Source organism: Somniosus microcephalus, chromosome 28, assembly GCF_052327205.1.
Source record: "Somniosus microcephalus isolate GS21.2 chromosome 28, FLI_Smic_1.0, whole genome shotgun sequence".
Taxonomy (NCBI): Eukaryota; Metazoa; Chordata; class Chondrichthyes; order Squaliformes; family Somniosidae; genus Somniosus; species Somniosus microcephalus.
Genome location: NC_141014.1, coordinates 17,170,212 through 17,185,861, shown reverse-complemented (window position 1 = coordinate 17,185,861; position 15,650 = coordinate 17,170,212). Strand labels below are relative to the sequence as shown.

General features: G+C 45.1%; 1 protein-coding gene across 2 annotated transcripts in view; it reads left to right on the top strand.

The window, feature by feature from the left end:
* LOC147099009 (protein Tob2-like) overlaps window positions 1-13,203 on the top strand; it is a 34,861-nt gene extending 21,658 nt beyond the window's left edge. For both annotated transcript variants that reach the window (XM_085969537.1, XM_085969538.1), the window contains exon 2: window positions 5,978-13,203. In XM_085969537.1, coding sequence (XP_085825663.1) covers window positions 6,046-6,963 — 918 coding nt within the window. In that variant the 5' untranslated portion in view covers window positions 5,978-6,045 and the 3' untranslated portion in view covers window positions 6,964-13,203. The remainder of the gene's footprint in view (window positions 1-5,977) is intronic.
* The last annotated feature ends 2,447 nt before the right edge of the window (window positions 13,204-15,650 follow it).

The following is a 15,650-nucleotide window of genomic DNA, read 5'->3' as shown; positions in this document are numbered from 1 at the left end:
TAGGGAGAGTGGTGGTTGGATGGGGCAAACCGTTGTATTGACATAATAATGCACTAAATAACCCAGCTTCACAATGGCATCGTACCTCTTCAATGTGTTTCATTGTGATTTGGTAGGGGGGTGGGGGTAATCATGGCAGTGGGTATAATCTAGTACTGTATTAAACTACAGATTGTGAAGTGGTAATTCTAGTTGCTGCAGGCAGGTGATGCTGATCAAATGAATTTTGTTTTGGAGTGTATATTGGCATTGTGCTGCCTTCCGGTCAGCCTGCAGCAATGCTCAGCCTGAATAGGGAGGCAACCCACTCCACACTTCTACATTAAAAAAAAAAAAAAAAAAAATGCATTTAATATCATTTGTGACTAATCAGTCAAGTGTGATCAGCCAACAGTTTTGTGTGATCTTCCTCCTAGTTGGGCCAGTAACTTCTCCATCCTTTTCTCCCTGTGTATGTCAGCACTCCCAGTAAAATGCAAAAAAGGATGTTGGTCATAATTCATGTAACTACTAGAAAGGTACTAATGGTAACATCTTGAATCTGTTCGTTCATCATAGAGACAGAGGAGGCCATTCATTGCCTGTTGAGCCTGTGCCATTATTCAATTAGGTCATAGAATTACATAGAATACTAGCTGGGGGAGCCTGGCTTTGCCAGGGCTGTTTTGGGCCGGGCAGTTTAAATCGAGTCCCAGGCTTTGGGGCCTCTCTGTGTCCCTCTGTGAATCTGCTGCCGGGCAACATTTTAAATCGAGTCCCAGGCTTTTGGGCCCTGTCTCCGTGTCTCCCCCTCAATCTGCTGCCGGGCAACATTTCTACCTTTTTTAATAACTTGAAAGATGAAAGTGAAAGTACTTATAAAACGTTTTTGGTAAATCTTATGTAATTTTTAAGAGATACTAACTTCTTCGAAGCTGGATTAGCAGAGTAGTTTGAGCTGGAAGTAGTGAAGCAATGGCTGCCCGATGCCTGAGTTGAAAAGCATTAGTCCCGCCCACAGACGCAGCGATTGGCCAACCATCAGGCGACTGAACTGTAGGATTGGTCAATCGTGCCGGCACAGGATCGGTTGACCTTGACGTCAGTCAATCAATGCTACTTAGCAGATAATGAGTTTAATTTTGAAGGTTTTTTGCATAACGCGCGAACAATTTTTGTCTGGCCGAAACGTAAATACGCTTAGGACGGTTCTGGAATCGTCAGCTTTCTTTCGACGTAACGCACGTGTAGGTACGCTCCATAACTTTCGAGTTAATTCAAGACGGACAGATGGAATGACAGATAGAATGATGCAGCACAGAAACAGGCCATTCGGCCCAGCCAGTCCATGCCGGTGTTTCTGCTCCACTTGATCCTTTCATGGCTGATCTGTACCTCCACTCCATTAACTTACCTTTGCTTCAAGTCCCTTGATACCCTTGCCTAACAAAAATCTATCCCTCTCTGTCTTGAAAATTTCCACTGACCCCAGAATCCACAGCCTTCTGGGGCAGTGAGTTCCAGATTCCCACTACCCCTTCACATTGGAAAAAGTGCTTATTGATTTCACTCCAATGGCCTAGCTCTATGCCCTCTCGTTCTGGATCTCCCCACCAGTAGCAATAGCTTATCTGTGTTTACCCTATCTAATCCCTTTATCAAGTTGCGCGCCTCCATTAGATCACCCCTGCACTTTCTAAACTCCATGGAATACAAGTCAAGTTCACGCAGCCCGTCCTAATTTAACCCTTTTAAACCTTGGTGCCATTCGGTTCAGCTGTGCACTGTTTTGTATCTGCACAAATGCAGCCTTCAGATTCTCGAAGTACGTGGGCTTGGGAGAGGGCGAGGACAGAATAGTGCTCTGCTGCGATGCTCTTTGCAGTCAAGCAGCCCACAGCTATTCTGAATAAGCTCCGCACGGTGAGCAGGAGTTAAACGTGGCGTCGGCGGTATGTTTTAATTTAGCAATTTCCAGCATGGTCGCTGGATAGTCATTGAGGCAGAACCTTGGCTCATTTCTCTCACCCCCCCCACCCCCCCCCCCCCCCCCCGTTCTCTTAAATCCTTTTAGCTCAGGTGCTGAGGCCAATTGTCGCCCTTCAGCTGCTCTGGCAGAGCTGCACGAACCTGACACAGAATTAAAATTGCTGTTTAATCAACATAATGTTGGGGGAAAAAATATCAAGGATGTTGCAGTTGGAATTTTAATTTGTACCAGCCGTGTATAAATATTTATGCAGCCGGCAGCATGTCTATTCTCAATATTCGAAAACAGAGCTGTAGAGTTGGATTTAGATGCTCTTACTTTAAAGAAATTTACAACACTAAGTTTTGTGACTGATGGCAACAGTTGAATCCGTTTACCACTCCGCAGGGTAGTATGTCGGAAGATTCCAGAGCCAAGCCACCCCACATCTCCCCCCTATTTGAATTCTATTTGTGGCTAAATTACATTACGACAGTGACTGCACTTCAAAAGCTACTTCATTGGCTGTAAAGCGCTTTGGGACGTCCGTGGCCCGTGAAAGGCGCTATATAAATGCAAGCCTTTCTTTTCTAAATGAATGCCCCAAATACACTATTCCGCATGTGTGCAATTTGGCTTTCATGGTGAGTGAGCATTTAACAAATTATATTCAACTTTGCGGTTACTTGCTCAGCACTTCTATGCCAGTGGTTTAAACGCATTCTTGTGCCAAACTTCTTGTTAGCATAATAAACCACCCAATATCCGTATGAGGAACAGAGAAAACCCAACTCTCACCAGCACGTTGCCTTGCTTGGCTGTGAATGTTATTTAATCTAGTTACTTGGAACTGGATGCTGCTGGCTAAAGGGCAGTCCATCAGACAGATGGACTTTGCAAGATGCAAGCGGACTTGGCGCAGGCTTCTCACTCAGCAGTAACATCTTGGAACACTGCAACGCACCAATCGTCACTATTGGGTGATCTCACTGTCTCATTGGTACGGTAACCTGCTGTCACCTGTTCACGCTCCAGTGTATGGATCTTCATATTTAATGCAACACACTACTTATGTGAGACTTGCACAGAGTTGCAGTCCACAGAATCTGTTTCCTGCAACATGGTGTTCTTTTGTCAGGTAGAGGAATTGGCGTTAGAAAAGTGAGCATTTCTTTGTGGGGTTGACTGCAGAAAGTTCTCAAAGAACAGTATGCACTTTTCAAGATTTTTCTGCAATTGTGTAATTGAAATGAGATGTACATAGAAACATAAGATAGGAGCAGGAGTAGGCCATTCGGCCCCTCGAGCCTGTTCCACCATTCAATGAGATCATGGCTGATCATCCAAATTCAGTACCCGGTCCCTGCTTTCTCCCCATATCCCGTAATACCTTTAGCCTTAAGAAATATATCTAACTCCTTCTTGCATATATTTAATAAGTTGGCCTCAACTGCCTTCTGTGGTAGAGAATTCCACAGGTTCACCACTCTCTGGGTGAAGAAATTCCTCCTCATCTCTGTCCTAAATGGCTTACCCCTTATCCTTAGACTGTGACCCCTGGTTCTGGACTCCCCTGCCATCGGGAACATCCTGCATCTAGCCTGTCTAGTCCTGTTAGAATTTTATAAGTTTCAATGAGATCCCCTCTCATTCTTCTAAACTCCAGCGAGTACAAGCCCAATCGACCCAATCTCTCTTCATACGTCATTCCTGCCATCCCAGGTATCAGTCTGGTGAATCTTTGCTGCACTCCCTCCATGGCAAGAACATCCTTCCTCAGATACAGGAGCAGAGTTCAGGCAGTAAAATAACCTTTTAAATCTAGATTTACAAGTTTACTTGCCAGATTTTACAGCTGCTTGCTCCTGTCTATTGCAATGAAAAGTAGTAAATTCTAATTTTTAATTAACTTAACTTCAAGAATTGGCCACTTTTCGCTAAGAATAGTTTCTGCAAATGGAATTTGAAGTCTTGATGATTTGAAATCTTGATTATGTGGGAATTCCGCACAGTCTGGGGTGCAGAGGGAGATGCCAGGCTGCCGTCTCCGCCTCCCTTTGCTCCAGATGGGAGAGCAGGCCTGTAACCTGTTCCCAAAACTTCGCAACTCCTTCAAGGTGCGATGATCCAAGATGTGCAAACAGCTCATTGACTATTTACCCCAGGGGATTTTTTTCCTCCCCTTCCCTGCATCAAAGCATCCAGCCTCTGCTTGGTTCCTCTTCTGAAAATCTAGCGCAGGTCGAGGATATGCTGTCGATGCCGCTGCCTCGTAACTAGGCAGCGGCTGTCACTAGGATTTCCCCGAAGTGTAATGATGCAAGTATGAATTTCTTTTTGTACAATCTTCTTTTGAACATTGGAAAATGACCAGCAGTACAATGTGTGCGTCCAAACTGGGGCAGAGTCCAGAACGAACGCTTTGAACTGTACGGCAGTAGGGTGACGTACTGGTGATTACAAGTCATGCCAATTTCATGCCATTAAGTGCATTGCATAACTTCACTGATGGAATCACGTATGATACCGCACAGGAGGAGGCCGTGCCGGCTCTTTGAACGAGCTCTCCGATTGGTCCCGCTCCCCTACCCTTTCCCCATAGCCCTGCAAATTTTTCCTCTTCTAAGTATTTCTCCAATTTGGCGGGGTATTCCATATCATCACAACTAGTTAAAAAGGCTTACTGGATCCTGGGCTTCATAAATAGAGGTATAGAGTATAAAAGCAAGGAAGTTATGATGAACCTGTATCAAACACTGGTTCGGCCCCAACTGGAGTATTGTCCAATTCTGTGCACCACACTTTAGGAAGGATGTGAAGGCCTTAGAGAGGGTGCAGAAAAGATTTACGAGAATGATTCCAGGAATGCGGGACTTCAGTTACGTGGATAGCCTGGAGAAGCTGGGGTTGTTCTCCTTGGAGCAGAGAAGGTTGAGAGGAGATTTGATCGAGGTGTTCAAAATCATGAGGGGTCTGGACAGAGTAGATAGAGAGAAACTGTTCCCATTGGCGGAAGGGTCAAGAACCAGAGGACACAGATTTAAAGTGATTGGCAGAAGAACCAAAGGCGACATGAGGAAAAACTTTTTTACGCAGCGAGTGGTTAGGATCTGGAATGCGCTGCCTGAAAGGGTGGTGGAGGCAGATTCAGTCGTGGCTTTCAAAAGGGAGTTTGATAAGTACCTGAAGGAAAAAATTTGCAGGGCTATGGGGAAAGGGCGGGGGAGTGGGGTAGCTGAAGTGCTCTTGCAGCGAGCCAGCACGGGCTCGACGGGCTGAATGGCCTCCTTCTGTGCTGTAACCATTCTATGATTCTACTCTATTCTAACTTTTTTTAAAAAAAAATAAAAAAAAAAATAATAATAATAATAATTAAATAAATTAAATAATTCTCTTGTCTCTGGTTCTTTTGCCATTTGCCTTAAATCTGTCCTCTGCTTGATGAGCCTTCTGCCAGTGGAAACGGTTTCACCTTATTTACACTATCACAACCCTTCATGACTTTGAACACCTTTATTAAAACGCCCCTTAACCAGTTCTGCTGCGAAGTGAGTCGAGTTTTTCCCGATAGCACATCAGTACCAGTGGGCCTAAGCTGAGACTAGTACTGCTGTCTGGTGGTCAAATAGTTTCTATTCATTTCCCTTTTCCCCTGTTTCCCTGGATTTATTTTCTTCGGCCCTCCAAAAAATCTTAGTCGTGCATGACGGATTGACTTAGCAGAGATGGCAGCACCTGCTCCCTAGACTTTATCACCCTGTAACTAATTTAGAGAGTGGAGCAAGCTAATTTAATTTCTGGCTACCCCCCTCAATGTAGACTTTCCCTTCGCCTTTGCTAACTGACTCCTGGTGTCCTGACTGAGACTTGAAGGTAGGTACAGAAACTTGTGGCCTAATCATAAACTCCTTTGAGTTCCTATAGAGCCACGAAATGCCACCAATCCATTGTTTATTAAAACTTTGCGGTTGAACACAGAAACTGTACAGTGCCAGTTTATGTGAACTAATTGCTGCTCTTCTTTTTAAGGGATTGTGTGACAACTTGGTGAAGAAGCTCTTTCTACACTGCCTTGCCCCAGTCACCGCATATCGAGGATGCATTTGGAGATCAAAGTGGCTTTAAATTTCATTATCTCCTATCTGTACAACAAATTACCCAGGCGACGTGCAGATCTCTTTGGGGAGGAGCTGGAGCGGTTGTTAAAACAGAAATATGAGGGCCACTGGTACCCAGAAAAGCCCCTGAAAGGATCTGGGTACCGGTGTGTCCATATTGGAGAAACTGTGGATCCCATCGTTGAGCAGGCGGCGAGGAGGAGTGGGTTGGATATTGAAGATATTCGGGCTAATGTTCCTCAAGAATTGAGCCTTTGGATTGATCCATTTGAGGTGTCCTATCAGATTGGTGAGAAAGGGGCTGTGAAGGTCCTCTACATGGACGACAATGAAAACAGTGCAGAATTGGACAAGGAGATAAAGAGCAGCTTTAACCCAGAGGCCCAAGTTTTCACACCCATCACCGACCAGGGCAACTCTTTGTCCAATTCCCCGTCTCCATCTTTTGGGAATTCAGTCAGCCCCACCTTCGTCCCAAGGTCAACTCAGCCAATCACATTCACCACTGCAGCCTTTGCTGCCACCAAATTTGGGTCCACCAAGATGAAAACCGGCGGCCGGCGAATGGCCCGCTCTCCCACCAACGGTTTGATGAAGCAGAAAGGGCTGTCCACCTCCATGCACTCGCTGGTCCTTGGAAGCAGCCAGATGCTGCCATCCTCCCTTTCTCCCAATGCCAAGGAGTTTGTCTACCCTGGTTCGTTGAGCTTGTACTTCGGGAACGAAAACCAGTCGTCCTCCGGCCCTGCTCCGTTCCCTAATGCCTTTGAGGTGCCACCAATCTACAATAACAACAACCTGGGTGAGAAAGCCCCATTTGTGGAAGGACTGGACTTCAACTTGAACACCATGCAGTATCCGAACCAGCCATTTCAGCCTGTTGTCCTGGCTAACTAAAATATTTAGTGAAGAACCCTTTCTATACATAGAACTCAAAGAAGGCCAACACTAATATATCGTGTTGACGAGCACTTTGGGAACAGTTTAACATTAAACCTCCAACCCCACTTACAATCTCTATAAACAGTGTTTATCATCTCCTAAGTTTTCAAATTTTTTTTTTTTTTTTAATTGTTCCAAGTCACATACTGCAATCCGTTGGGAAGTTGTGGGTTTTTCCAGAGTTAACACAACTTTTTTTTTTTGTTGAGAATTCTATACTCTTCCCTTGGGGGAAATATGGCACCAAAAGTCCATCTTAAAAAGAAAGTGGAATACTGAAATATTAGAATACTCCAAATTTGAGTAAAATAAAGGTGACAGTATGTAACTGGTAGTGTTATCAGTTTTTCACAGCAATTAGATTTGGGGCATTACCTCACTGTGCCAGTATTTATCTGTATTTAATTTTGCACTGTAGTTGTTGAGTAGTAGCTGGATCAGGGTTGCTAGGAGAACACATTATTTCCCTTTTTTTATTGTTGCTATAGTACTGCAGGATGAGAAGCCATGACTGACAATTAAGTTTGGCAGGTTCATAGTGAAGCAGAATTCTGCCCCAAAAAAAAAGCATTTTAACGCGGTGGGAGGGCCTGTCTTAACCGGTTCAAACTGGTTGTCCGCGGAGTCTTGGCATTCGTTCTCTTGCTTCCCCCTCCTTCCCTTTTAAAACTCGGCAAGTCTCGTCAACAAGAACACCTCGCGCTGAGCTGCAACAGAACCTGCCGTCGTGGTTAAAGGGCTTTGAAGTTTGTCGTCCATGCTGATCTCCTAATTTGGATTACTACTGTACTGTGGCAACTAGCAAAAAAAAAAATATGTAAAGACAGACAATCCTGTGAAGCTGTGGCACATAACTGGATCCTGCTATACGGACAGCTTATTGCATTTGGTTGTACTAAGCGATTTAAGTTCTACATTGAAGATCTACAGTACCATGCGTCTTACCAAGAACCTCCTACCCCAGTCTGCTGTGGATTTGGTGGAATGAGCACTTTTGTGGCAGAAGTTGATGACTGGGTGTTTGTTTGCATCCTAGGTATTGGTGTTTTTTTTGGAGTACCTTTTTTGTTTAAAACTCTGGAGTTCTGGGTCACCTCCAATATTTTCCAATTGGGCTCTCTGAGCTGTGCTATTCCTACCACGCAAAGAGCTGATGCTCCACTTGGTCTAAGAATAGACCAAATAATGTCATTTAAATGTTTGGCTGGTGGGAAGGAACCAAACTTGGGAAAGCACACCTGCTGTTCTGGGCACTATGAGGCGTTCAACTCGACCGCTAAAAGGGCAAATGAATAGATCAAAAATTTCCAGTGGATTTGAGTAACCCTGGAACCCGAGCGTGCGTTGTGTGAGATTATCTGAAGCTGGTCAGGAATTGGGTGCATGAACCATATTCTCTGTTAAATCCTGCTGCACATTGGGTCCTTGCTGCTCAAGCGTCGTATGTTTTAGCTGTACAGTAACGTACCAGGTTCACACCATGCGTCCAATGTGGGTGGAATCTAATCCCATAGCAAGGAGGAAAGTGACAATTAGAGTTGAACGATGCTGTATTGCTGTCCTGCCAGTTGTCAGCACCTTCAGTAAATGCTGTAACCTATATGTTTGACATTGAGGTGCTGTACTACTGGAGTATTCCTGTTCTCCTGCCTTCCGTTTTCAAATCTGGTATTGAATGCTTGAAAGTGAAGGAATGGTGAAGTTGTAATGTCCCAATTCACTTGTCTAACTAAATGGAACCATGTTCTTCACACTGCCACTCTTTTATAGCGATGATCTGAGGACCTATCTTCCTTTTCTTTGCCCGTAAGGAGCAGTGGAATGTGTCTGAGTTCAGTGCTTGCAGCACGAGGCACTTTAGCTTTCTATGTGTGGACTGAACCTTTTAACACACACACTCACTTTTTTTTTTGAAAAGTGAGTTAATCCAGTGCTGCTCAGGCATGCATGCAACTCCGGAAAATGCGACCCCTTTTCGAAAGGTTGTATTGAATGTACCAAATGCAGCAGCTTCAACTGTATATTTTTTGTGGTTTGCTACTGTCCAGATTTTATGAAGCACTCCGCTCGCAACACTAATCCTGCAACAGGAGTGTCGTGCGGTGCTGTAGTTGGTGGGTGGGGGGGTGGGGGGGAAGCAGAGGGACTGGTTGCATCTGGCCCAGTTTTGTTTTGAACATTGTTTGGAAGCTCCAGAGACATCTCTATCTGAACATGTAAAGAGCTTTCTATCGAGACCCTTTGAAGTGATTACTGTATTGTAAAACCATGATGCTTGATCGGTCAGTACATTTAAGCACGAGAGGACATGTGCAGCAGTGTTTACTATTTTGCAAAAAAAAGCTTAGGAACTTCAAGTATTGTCCTTGAGACAGTGAGCAATATTTAAACTGGTGTATTTTTTTTTGTTTAATCTGTCCTAGATGGCCAGCCTGGTTATTTCAGTCCGAGATGATTAGGGATGGCAGTGATGAGATTTTTATCAGTTTGATAAATACTTTAGCCCAATGTTTCGGAGCGTTGCTGATCCATTTTTGCTGCAGCCGCAATATTTGACCAAATTAAAAGGTTTGTTAGAACAGTTATAATTAGGTTTAGAGTCTCTCATAGGGCAAAGATTAACGTGGGTTTTGCATATCAAAGGAAGCACATATTCACAGGAGGACCTGTGCTGTTTCGAACCCGAGAGATCTTGGGCATCCTCCACTCACCCCAGAATATTCTTGACCCCATACTAGCTCTCTGCTCCCTACACACCCTGTCTTACCCACTGACCAAACTAAGCCGCTTATTCCAAACCAACCTTCAAAAGAATTCATTTTAAATTATTCTGAAAGCCTGTCTAGAATAACTACAGTACGGTGGGTGCTTCAGGAGGAACAATGGGTGGTAAAGCTCTATATTTGACTTTGGGATTCACAGACCAGATACGAATTGTTTGTACTGTACATTCTGCTATGTTGCTGATACTGGGAAGTTGGGAGGGGGCCAGGCTCCATCAGCCTGCTTGTAAAACCTATTGTCGTTTTCTCTCTCTCTCTCTCTCAAACCACCCCTCCAGCAATCTGCTCCTGGACCTTTCCAATGTTGCCCTGCTGCAGGCTATTCGGGATAACGCAAGTGTTTTTCTCCCCTCTTCTTTCTCCCCCCCCGATTTGTTTCCACGTGGGAATTGTACAGGTTTCTGTTGCATCAGCTGAAATGGCTGGGACCAGGGTAGCAGTTTAGTAAAACTTGCCAGCGGCTTATAAGTGGCATATGTTTCAGGCAGGAACACCCACTATCCTTTGACAGAACCATAATAATCGTAAACTGCCTGTGAGGCTCCCCAAAAGGGAGCAGTTGCACTCTGAGCTCTTTGCTAATGGCCCACTTGAACTGACTACCAGAAGATACCTGGAAAGTATCCCTGGGTGACTTTGATCTACCAGATGAAGTGACTTGTTGCCCAGCTTGTTTCTCCCCCCCCGCCCCATGGTGAGCTAGCCAGGTGTTGGTCTCCGGCACTGGCCCATGTCCTGTCTCTTTGGTGCAGTATGCTGGAGTACGACTGATCAGCAGCCACAGTCTACTTAGTATCTGTGTGGGGGGGAAATGACCCGAGTTACAGTAGGGTGCCAGCTATTTATACCTTTCATCCTCAGTTATTTGCAATTTTGTTTTGGGCAAGTAAGTCTGGTGTTTTATGTAATGGTCCTAGCATTAAAAGGTTTCTGGAATAGTGGATTGCAGGGTCATCATTGCTATTGTTCAGCCTGGCCCATGTACTGTGAATCCTTTCCCTAAACACTAATCTGCAAACAGCCGCTTAAAAAGCATAAACTCTTCATTGTGATTAGGGGTCGTGTAAAGAAACCCTGAAGGACTAACTGAATAGTGTTCAGTTTTTATTTTTTAAGTAGTTGTTCCATGTTTATAGTCTTGAATTGTAGTCACAGTCCTAAATTTATTAAGCCTCTATTGTACATTTAAAATGAGCAAAAATGGGTCCCATGTAAGGGGACCAAGGACTGACCATACAAGAAACCCATAGTCGAATGCTTTATAATCCGCTTGACTACTGTCCCAGCAATTCCAGATTAGCGGAGCTCTCTTTTGGCTGCCAGTCATTACAGTTAAATGCACCCATACTGTGAGACTGGGCTGCAGTGCCATTGCAACCGTAGCTAATCATCAGGGACCCCAGAGCCAGCATGTGGTGCTGGATCAACGGATCTTTTGAGCTGATGTGTTGTACTGTGCTTTAGTTGTCACTGTTTTCCCCCCCCCCCCCCCAAAACCCGTTTGTCAGCATAAAATGCACTACAATATTTAATAACCATAACCATAGCTTGCTGCAACTAGTAATTAGAGGGAAGAATTGGAGTTGGTATCCACTGACCATCTCTTCCCCTCCCTCCCTCTCCTCCGCGCCTTCCGCAGACCAAAATGGCTTGCTGGCCCAATCTGTTGCAGCCTGAAATGCGACCACGTAAGTTGCGCAATGCCGCGACTGCCTATAATTTTGCGCTGCAGTGGTTCTGGAAGTGGAGATGGTCGCCAGGTTGTGTGAGTTTACAAAGTTGCGTTTAAACACTAATCTGGTCTAAGTCTGCATTTTTTTAAAAAGAAAAAATTACATTGCTCTGGTTTAGTGGAGTATAGTTCTCTGGAGTTGCTTTTAATTGTAAGACAGCAGGAGAATGGTGCACTTTTTTGGGGTGGAGTAGGAGAAGAGATATAGTGGTGGGTAAAGGACCATTGTAAATTTTTGCTCTTCACATCCTAGGGACACCTTTTTGAGCTCTTGACTTCTTAAATAAAAAAATAATCCCTGCACGGCCCGCTTGTGCCCAGTGACCATTCAGACTTCACGGAGTTCTTCCAAAGTTTGATGGTTAGCGTCCTGCGCTTGCTGCTGCTGGGGACAGTCTAATGTTACCAGGTAAATACCAGGCGGGGTGGGGAAGGGTGAACAAAGACTCTCTGGCTGTCTGCCTCACGAATTGCCATTTGCCATGTATAAAAGATGCAGCCCTCATTTGTTGGTGCAAGTCTGCTTCAATTGGGGTAAGGTGACGGCAGCGCAGTTCAGCACTTAAATATCCAACAGGAGACCGATTTGGACTTGAGACTTGGGGCCTCGTGACCTGAAGTGGCAGCTTGAACAGTGAGCGGCCCTCCAAGTCTCTGAACCCCCCTCCCTCCACCCCATGAGACTTTTGCTGTCTTGAAATGAGTGATAATCACCTGAGCCTGGGGTTGTTGAGACTGAATTACCGAGAGCCAAAGAGAACTTGCCGACCGGAGGCGCTCTTAAGCGCGGCGTCTCTGACTCCCCTGCTCCGCGACGGCGAGCTTGCAACCGCCTGGGTCAGACGGAGCTCTGTGCCCCCCAGGCACGACACTGGCCTCCGTGGTTACAGCTCGCTTCCTGCCTCTGCTTATCTCCGGCTGAAAGCTGGGAGCAAAATGTCGAAGAAAAAAAAACTAGTCGGGTGGGCACGTTTGGTTTCAATTTCCAACTGACTACACGGCATCCCTGTTTCGGGAGGTTTTTTAGGTGGGGGTGAGAAACTGGTGATTTGTCATCTTGCTGTTTTGAGGATTTTTTTGTCCCCTGCCCCCCCCCCCCCCCCCCCCAAGTGTTCTTCATTGAGGTGACGTGATGTATTATGCAAATGTTAGCCTTTCTTTACTTGAACATAACACTGCTTGGTTTTATTTTTTTATTTTTAAAATTTTTTTTGGCACTAACTGATCAGATTCTTAAGTTTCTTTTTTTTTTTTGGTTTCCTTTTGCTTGAATAATTTACTATGTTTGTAAAGGTTAAGAGTATATATTTCTAATGTACATTATTGTAATTTCATTTCAAATTTCATATGCAACAAATTATTTTTTCAAAAAAAAATTGAAAACCAAGAGATATTGACATTGTATGCTTCAGTAAAAGAAAACGATGGCAGGATTTTTTCAAATTATGTACATTTTGCTTTTTTTGAAAGGAATGGTTATTTTCTGTGAAGGAAAGCGGATGCAAATAATTCCTTTATTGTAGACTGAAAAATATCCCAATTTTCTACTTTGGAACATCGTGCAATACTTGCTTGACGCTAAAATGTTTCTTGCAGATTTGTTGTAGGTGAGGTCAGAGCTGTATAGTTTATAATGTTCCGGATCTTTTTTAAGTTTGTATTAAAAGCATGAAAATTGGAGCTGCTTGTGTGTGGTACATTTTTTTAAAAATTTATTTTTTGATTAAATCGGACTGATCTTTATAGCGATTTAACCTCTCTGCTAGCCATTGGGTGCCTGCTTTGCTCCAGTGCAACATTCAACAAATCCAGTGGTTTTTTAAAAACTTGGCGAGGTATTCGTTCCACGTCTGGAGTGTCGGCCCCGGCTCAGTGGGCAGCACACACTCGCCTCCGAGTCAGAAGGTTGTGGGTTCAAGTCCCCGCTCCAGGGGCTTGTGCACATAAAGCTAGGCCGGCACTCCCCAGTGCAGTGCCGAGGGAGTGCGGCACTGTCGGAGGTACCGTCTTTCGGATGAGACGTTAAACCGAGGCCCTATCTGCTCTCAGGTGGACGTAAAAGATCCCGTGGCACTATTTTGAAGAAGAGCAGGGGAGTTCTCCCCGGTGTCCTGGGGCCAATATTTATCCCGCAGCCAACATCACTAAAACAGATTATCTGGTCATCGCATTGCTGTTGTGGGAGCTTGCTGTGTGCAAATTGGCTGCCGCGTTTCCCACATTACAGCAGTGACCACACTTCAAAAGTATTTCATTGGCTGTAAAGGGCTTTGAGATGTCCGGTGGTCGTGAAAGGCGCTATATAAATGCAAGTCTTTATTTCTGGAGTACTGATGTGCTGCTCTGTAGAACAGTAGAATGTAACTCAGCTTTTTTTTCCCCCACCAATCCAAACTGCACTGTTGGAAGATGCCTGGCAGCTGCCGGCATCTCCCTACCAGAGGGGAGCAGAATGAAAGGGAGCATATTTGTTTACCCGGTCTGGGGTGCGCAGTGGTTGCTCGCTATGGACTCTGGCCCATTCATGGGGTAACGGGGAGAAAATGCTTGGTTGCATAACAACAACTTGCTTCACGAGTGTTGTCAATCAAAATCTGACACCGAGCCACAGAAGGCGAGATCAGGACAGATGACCAAAAGCTTGATTAGTGAGGTAGATTTTAAGGAGGAGCGAGGCGGAGAGTTTAGGGAGGGAATTCCAGAGCCTGGGGCCAAGGCAGCTGAAAACACGGCCGGCAATGGTAGTGCAATTTCGAATCGGCGATGCGCAAGAGGCCAGAATTAGAGGGACTCAGAGATATAGTCGAAGGAAGCTTTGGTATAACACGCCAGCCTGCATTGGTGAGATCACTCCGTCTCCCTTCAACAATCAACTAAAAATAAATTTCGTATTTTCTCTTGCTGTTTTCAGCTCTTTAAAACCTGGGTGTCCTGCACTATGGACCTTGGCACCTTGCCTTCTTTCTCCCCCCCCCCCCACCTTTTCTTAAAAAGTCAAACTTACGAAGCACTTTCAGAGGAGCAAAGTTATTCACAGTTTTGATTTGTATGACTTCTGTTGACTGCTTGCTTGTTCTAAGGACTGGGGAATGATGTGTGCGATGGAGTAACTAATTTTTTCAGTCGGTCTGGTGTCTGACACGTGCAGCAACCCGTCAGCAAAGTATTGAGAAATCTATCAGGGAAAAAAATGTTTGCCTGATGAAGAATTCCCATTTCATTCCACTCCGATTTTTGCAGCAGATGATTGATTCAGTTCCTGTGTCTCATTGACTGGCATAGCTTGCTGCTAATTTAGCCCCAAATAGACTCGCTAATCTAAAAATAAGGGGGAGCTAAAAACAACCAAAAAAATTACTGGTACTGAAAATGTTCTCAAACGGAAAAATCTGTTCCAAATGTAGGTTGTTTTAAGGTTGAGATGAGTGTCTCACCACCTGACTCCCTAAAACCTTTCCACCATCTACAAGGCACAAGTCAGGAGTGTGATGGAATACTCTCCACTTGCCTGGATGAGTGCAGCTCCAACAACACAAGAAGTTCGACACCATCCAGGACAAAGCAGCCCACTTGATTGGCAGCCCATTCACCACCTTAAACATTCACTCCCTCCACCACTGGCGTACCGTGGTTGCAGTGTGTACCATCTACAAGAATGCACTGCAGCAACTCACCAAGTCGTCTTTGACAGCACCTCCCAAACCCGTGGCCTGTCTCCTAGAAGGACAAGGGCAGCAGGCGCATGGGAACACCACCACCTGCAAGTTCCCCTCCAAGTCACACACCATCCTGACTTGGAAATATATCGCCGATCCTTCATCGTCGCTGGGTCAAAATCCTGGAACTCCCTCCCTAACAGCACTGTGGGAGTACCTTCCCCACACGGACTGCAGCGGTTCAGGAAGGCGGCCCACCACCACCTTCTCGAGGGCAACTAGGGATGGGCAATAAAGACTAGCCTTGCCAGCGACGCCCACATCCCACGAACTAATTAGCAAAAAAAATTTACTAACAAGTCACCACATCAGAAATGTTTAACCTCTTTGCTTTGTGAAGTTTTTCAGCCATGGCTCTGAGTATTGCTCTCACCTGAGGCGGAAGGTTTAGAGTTTAAGCCACACTTCAGA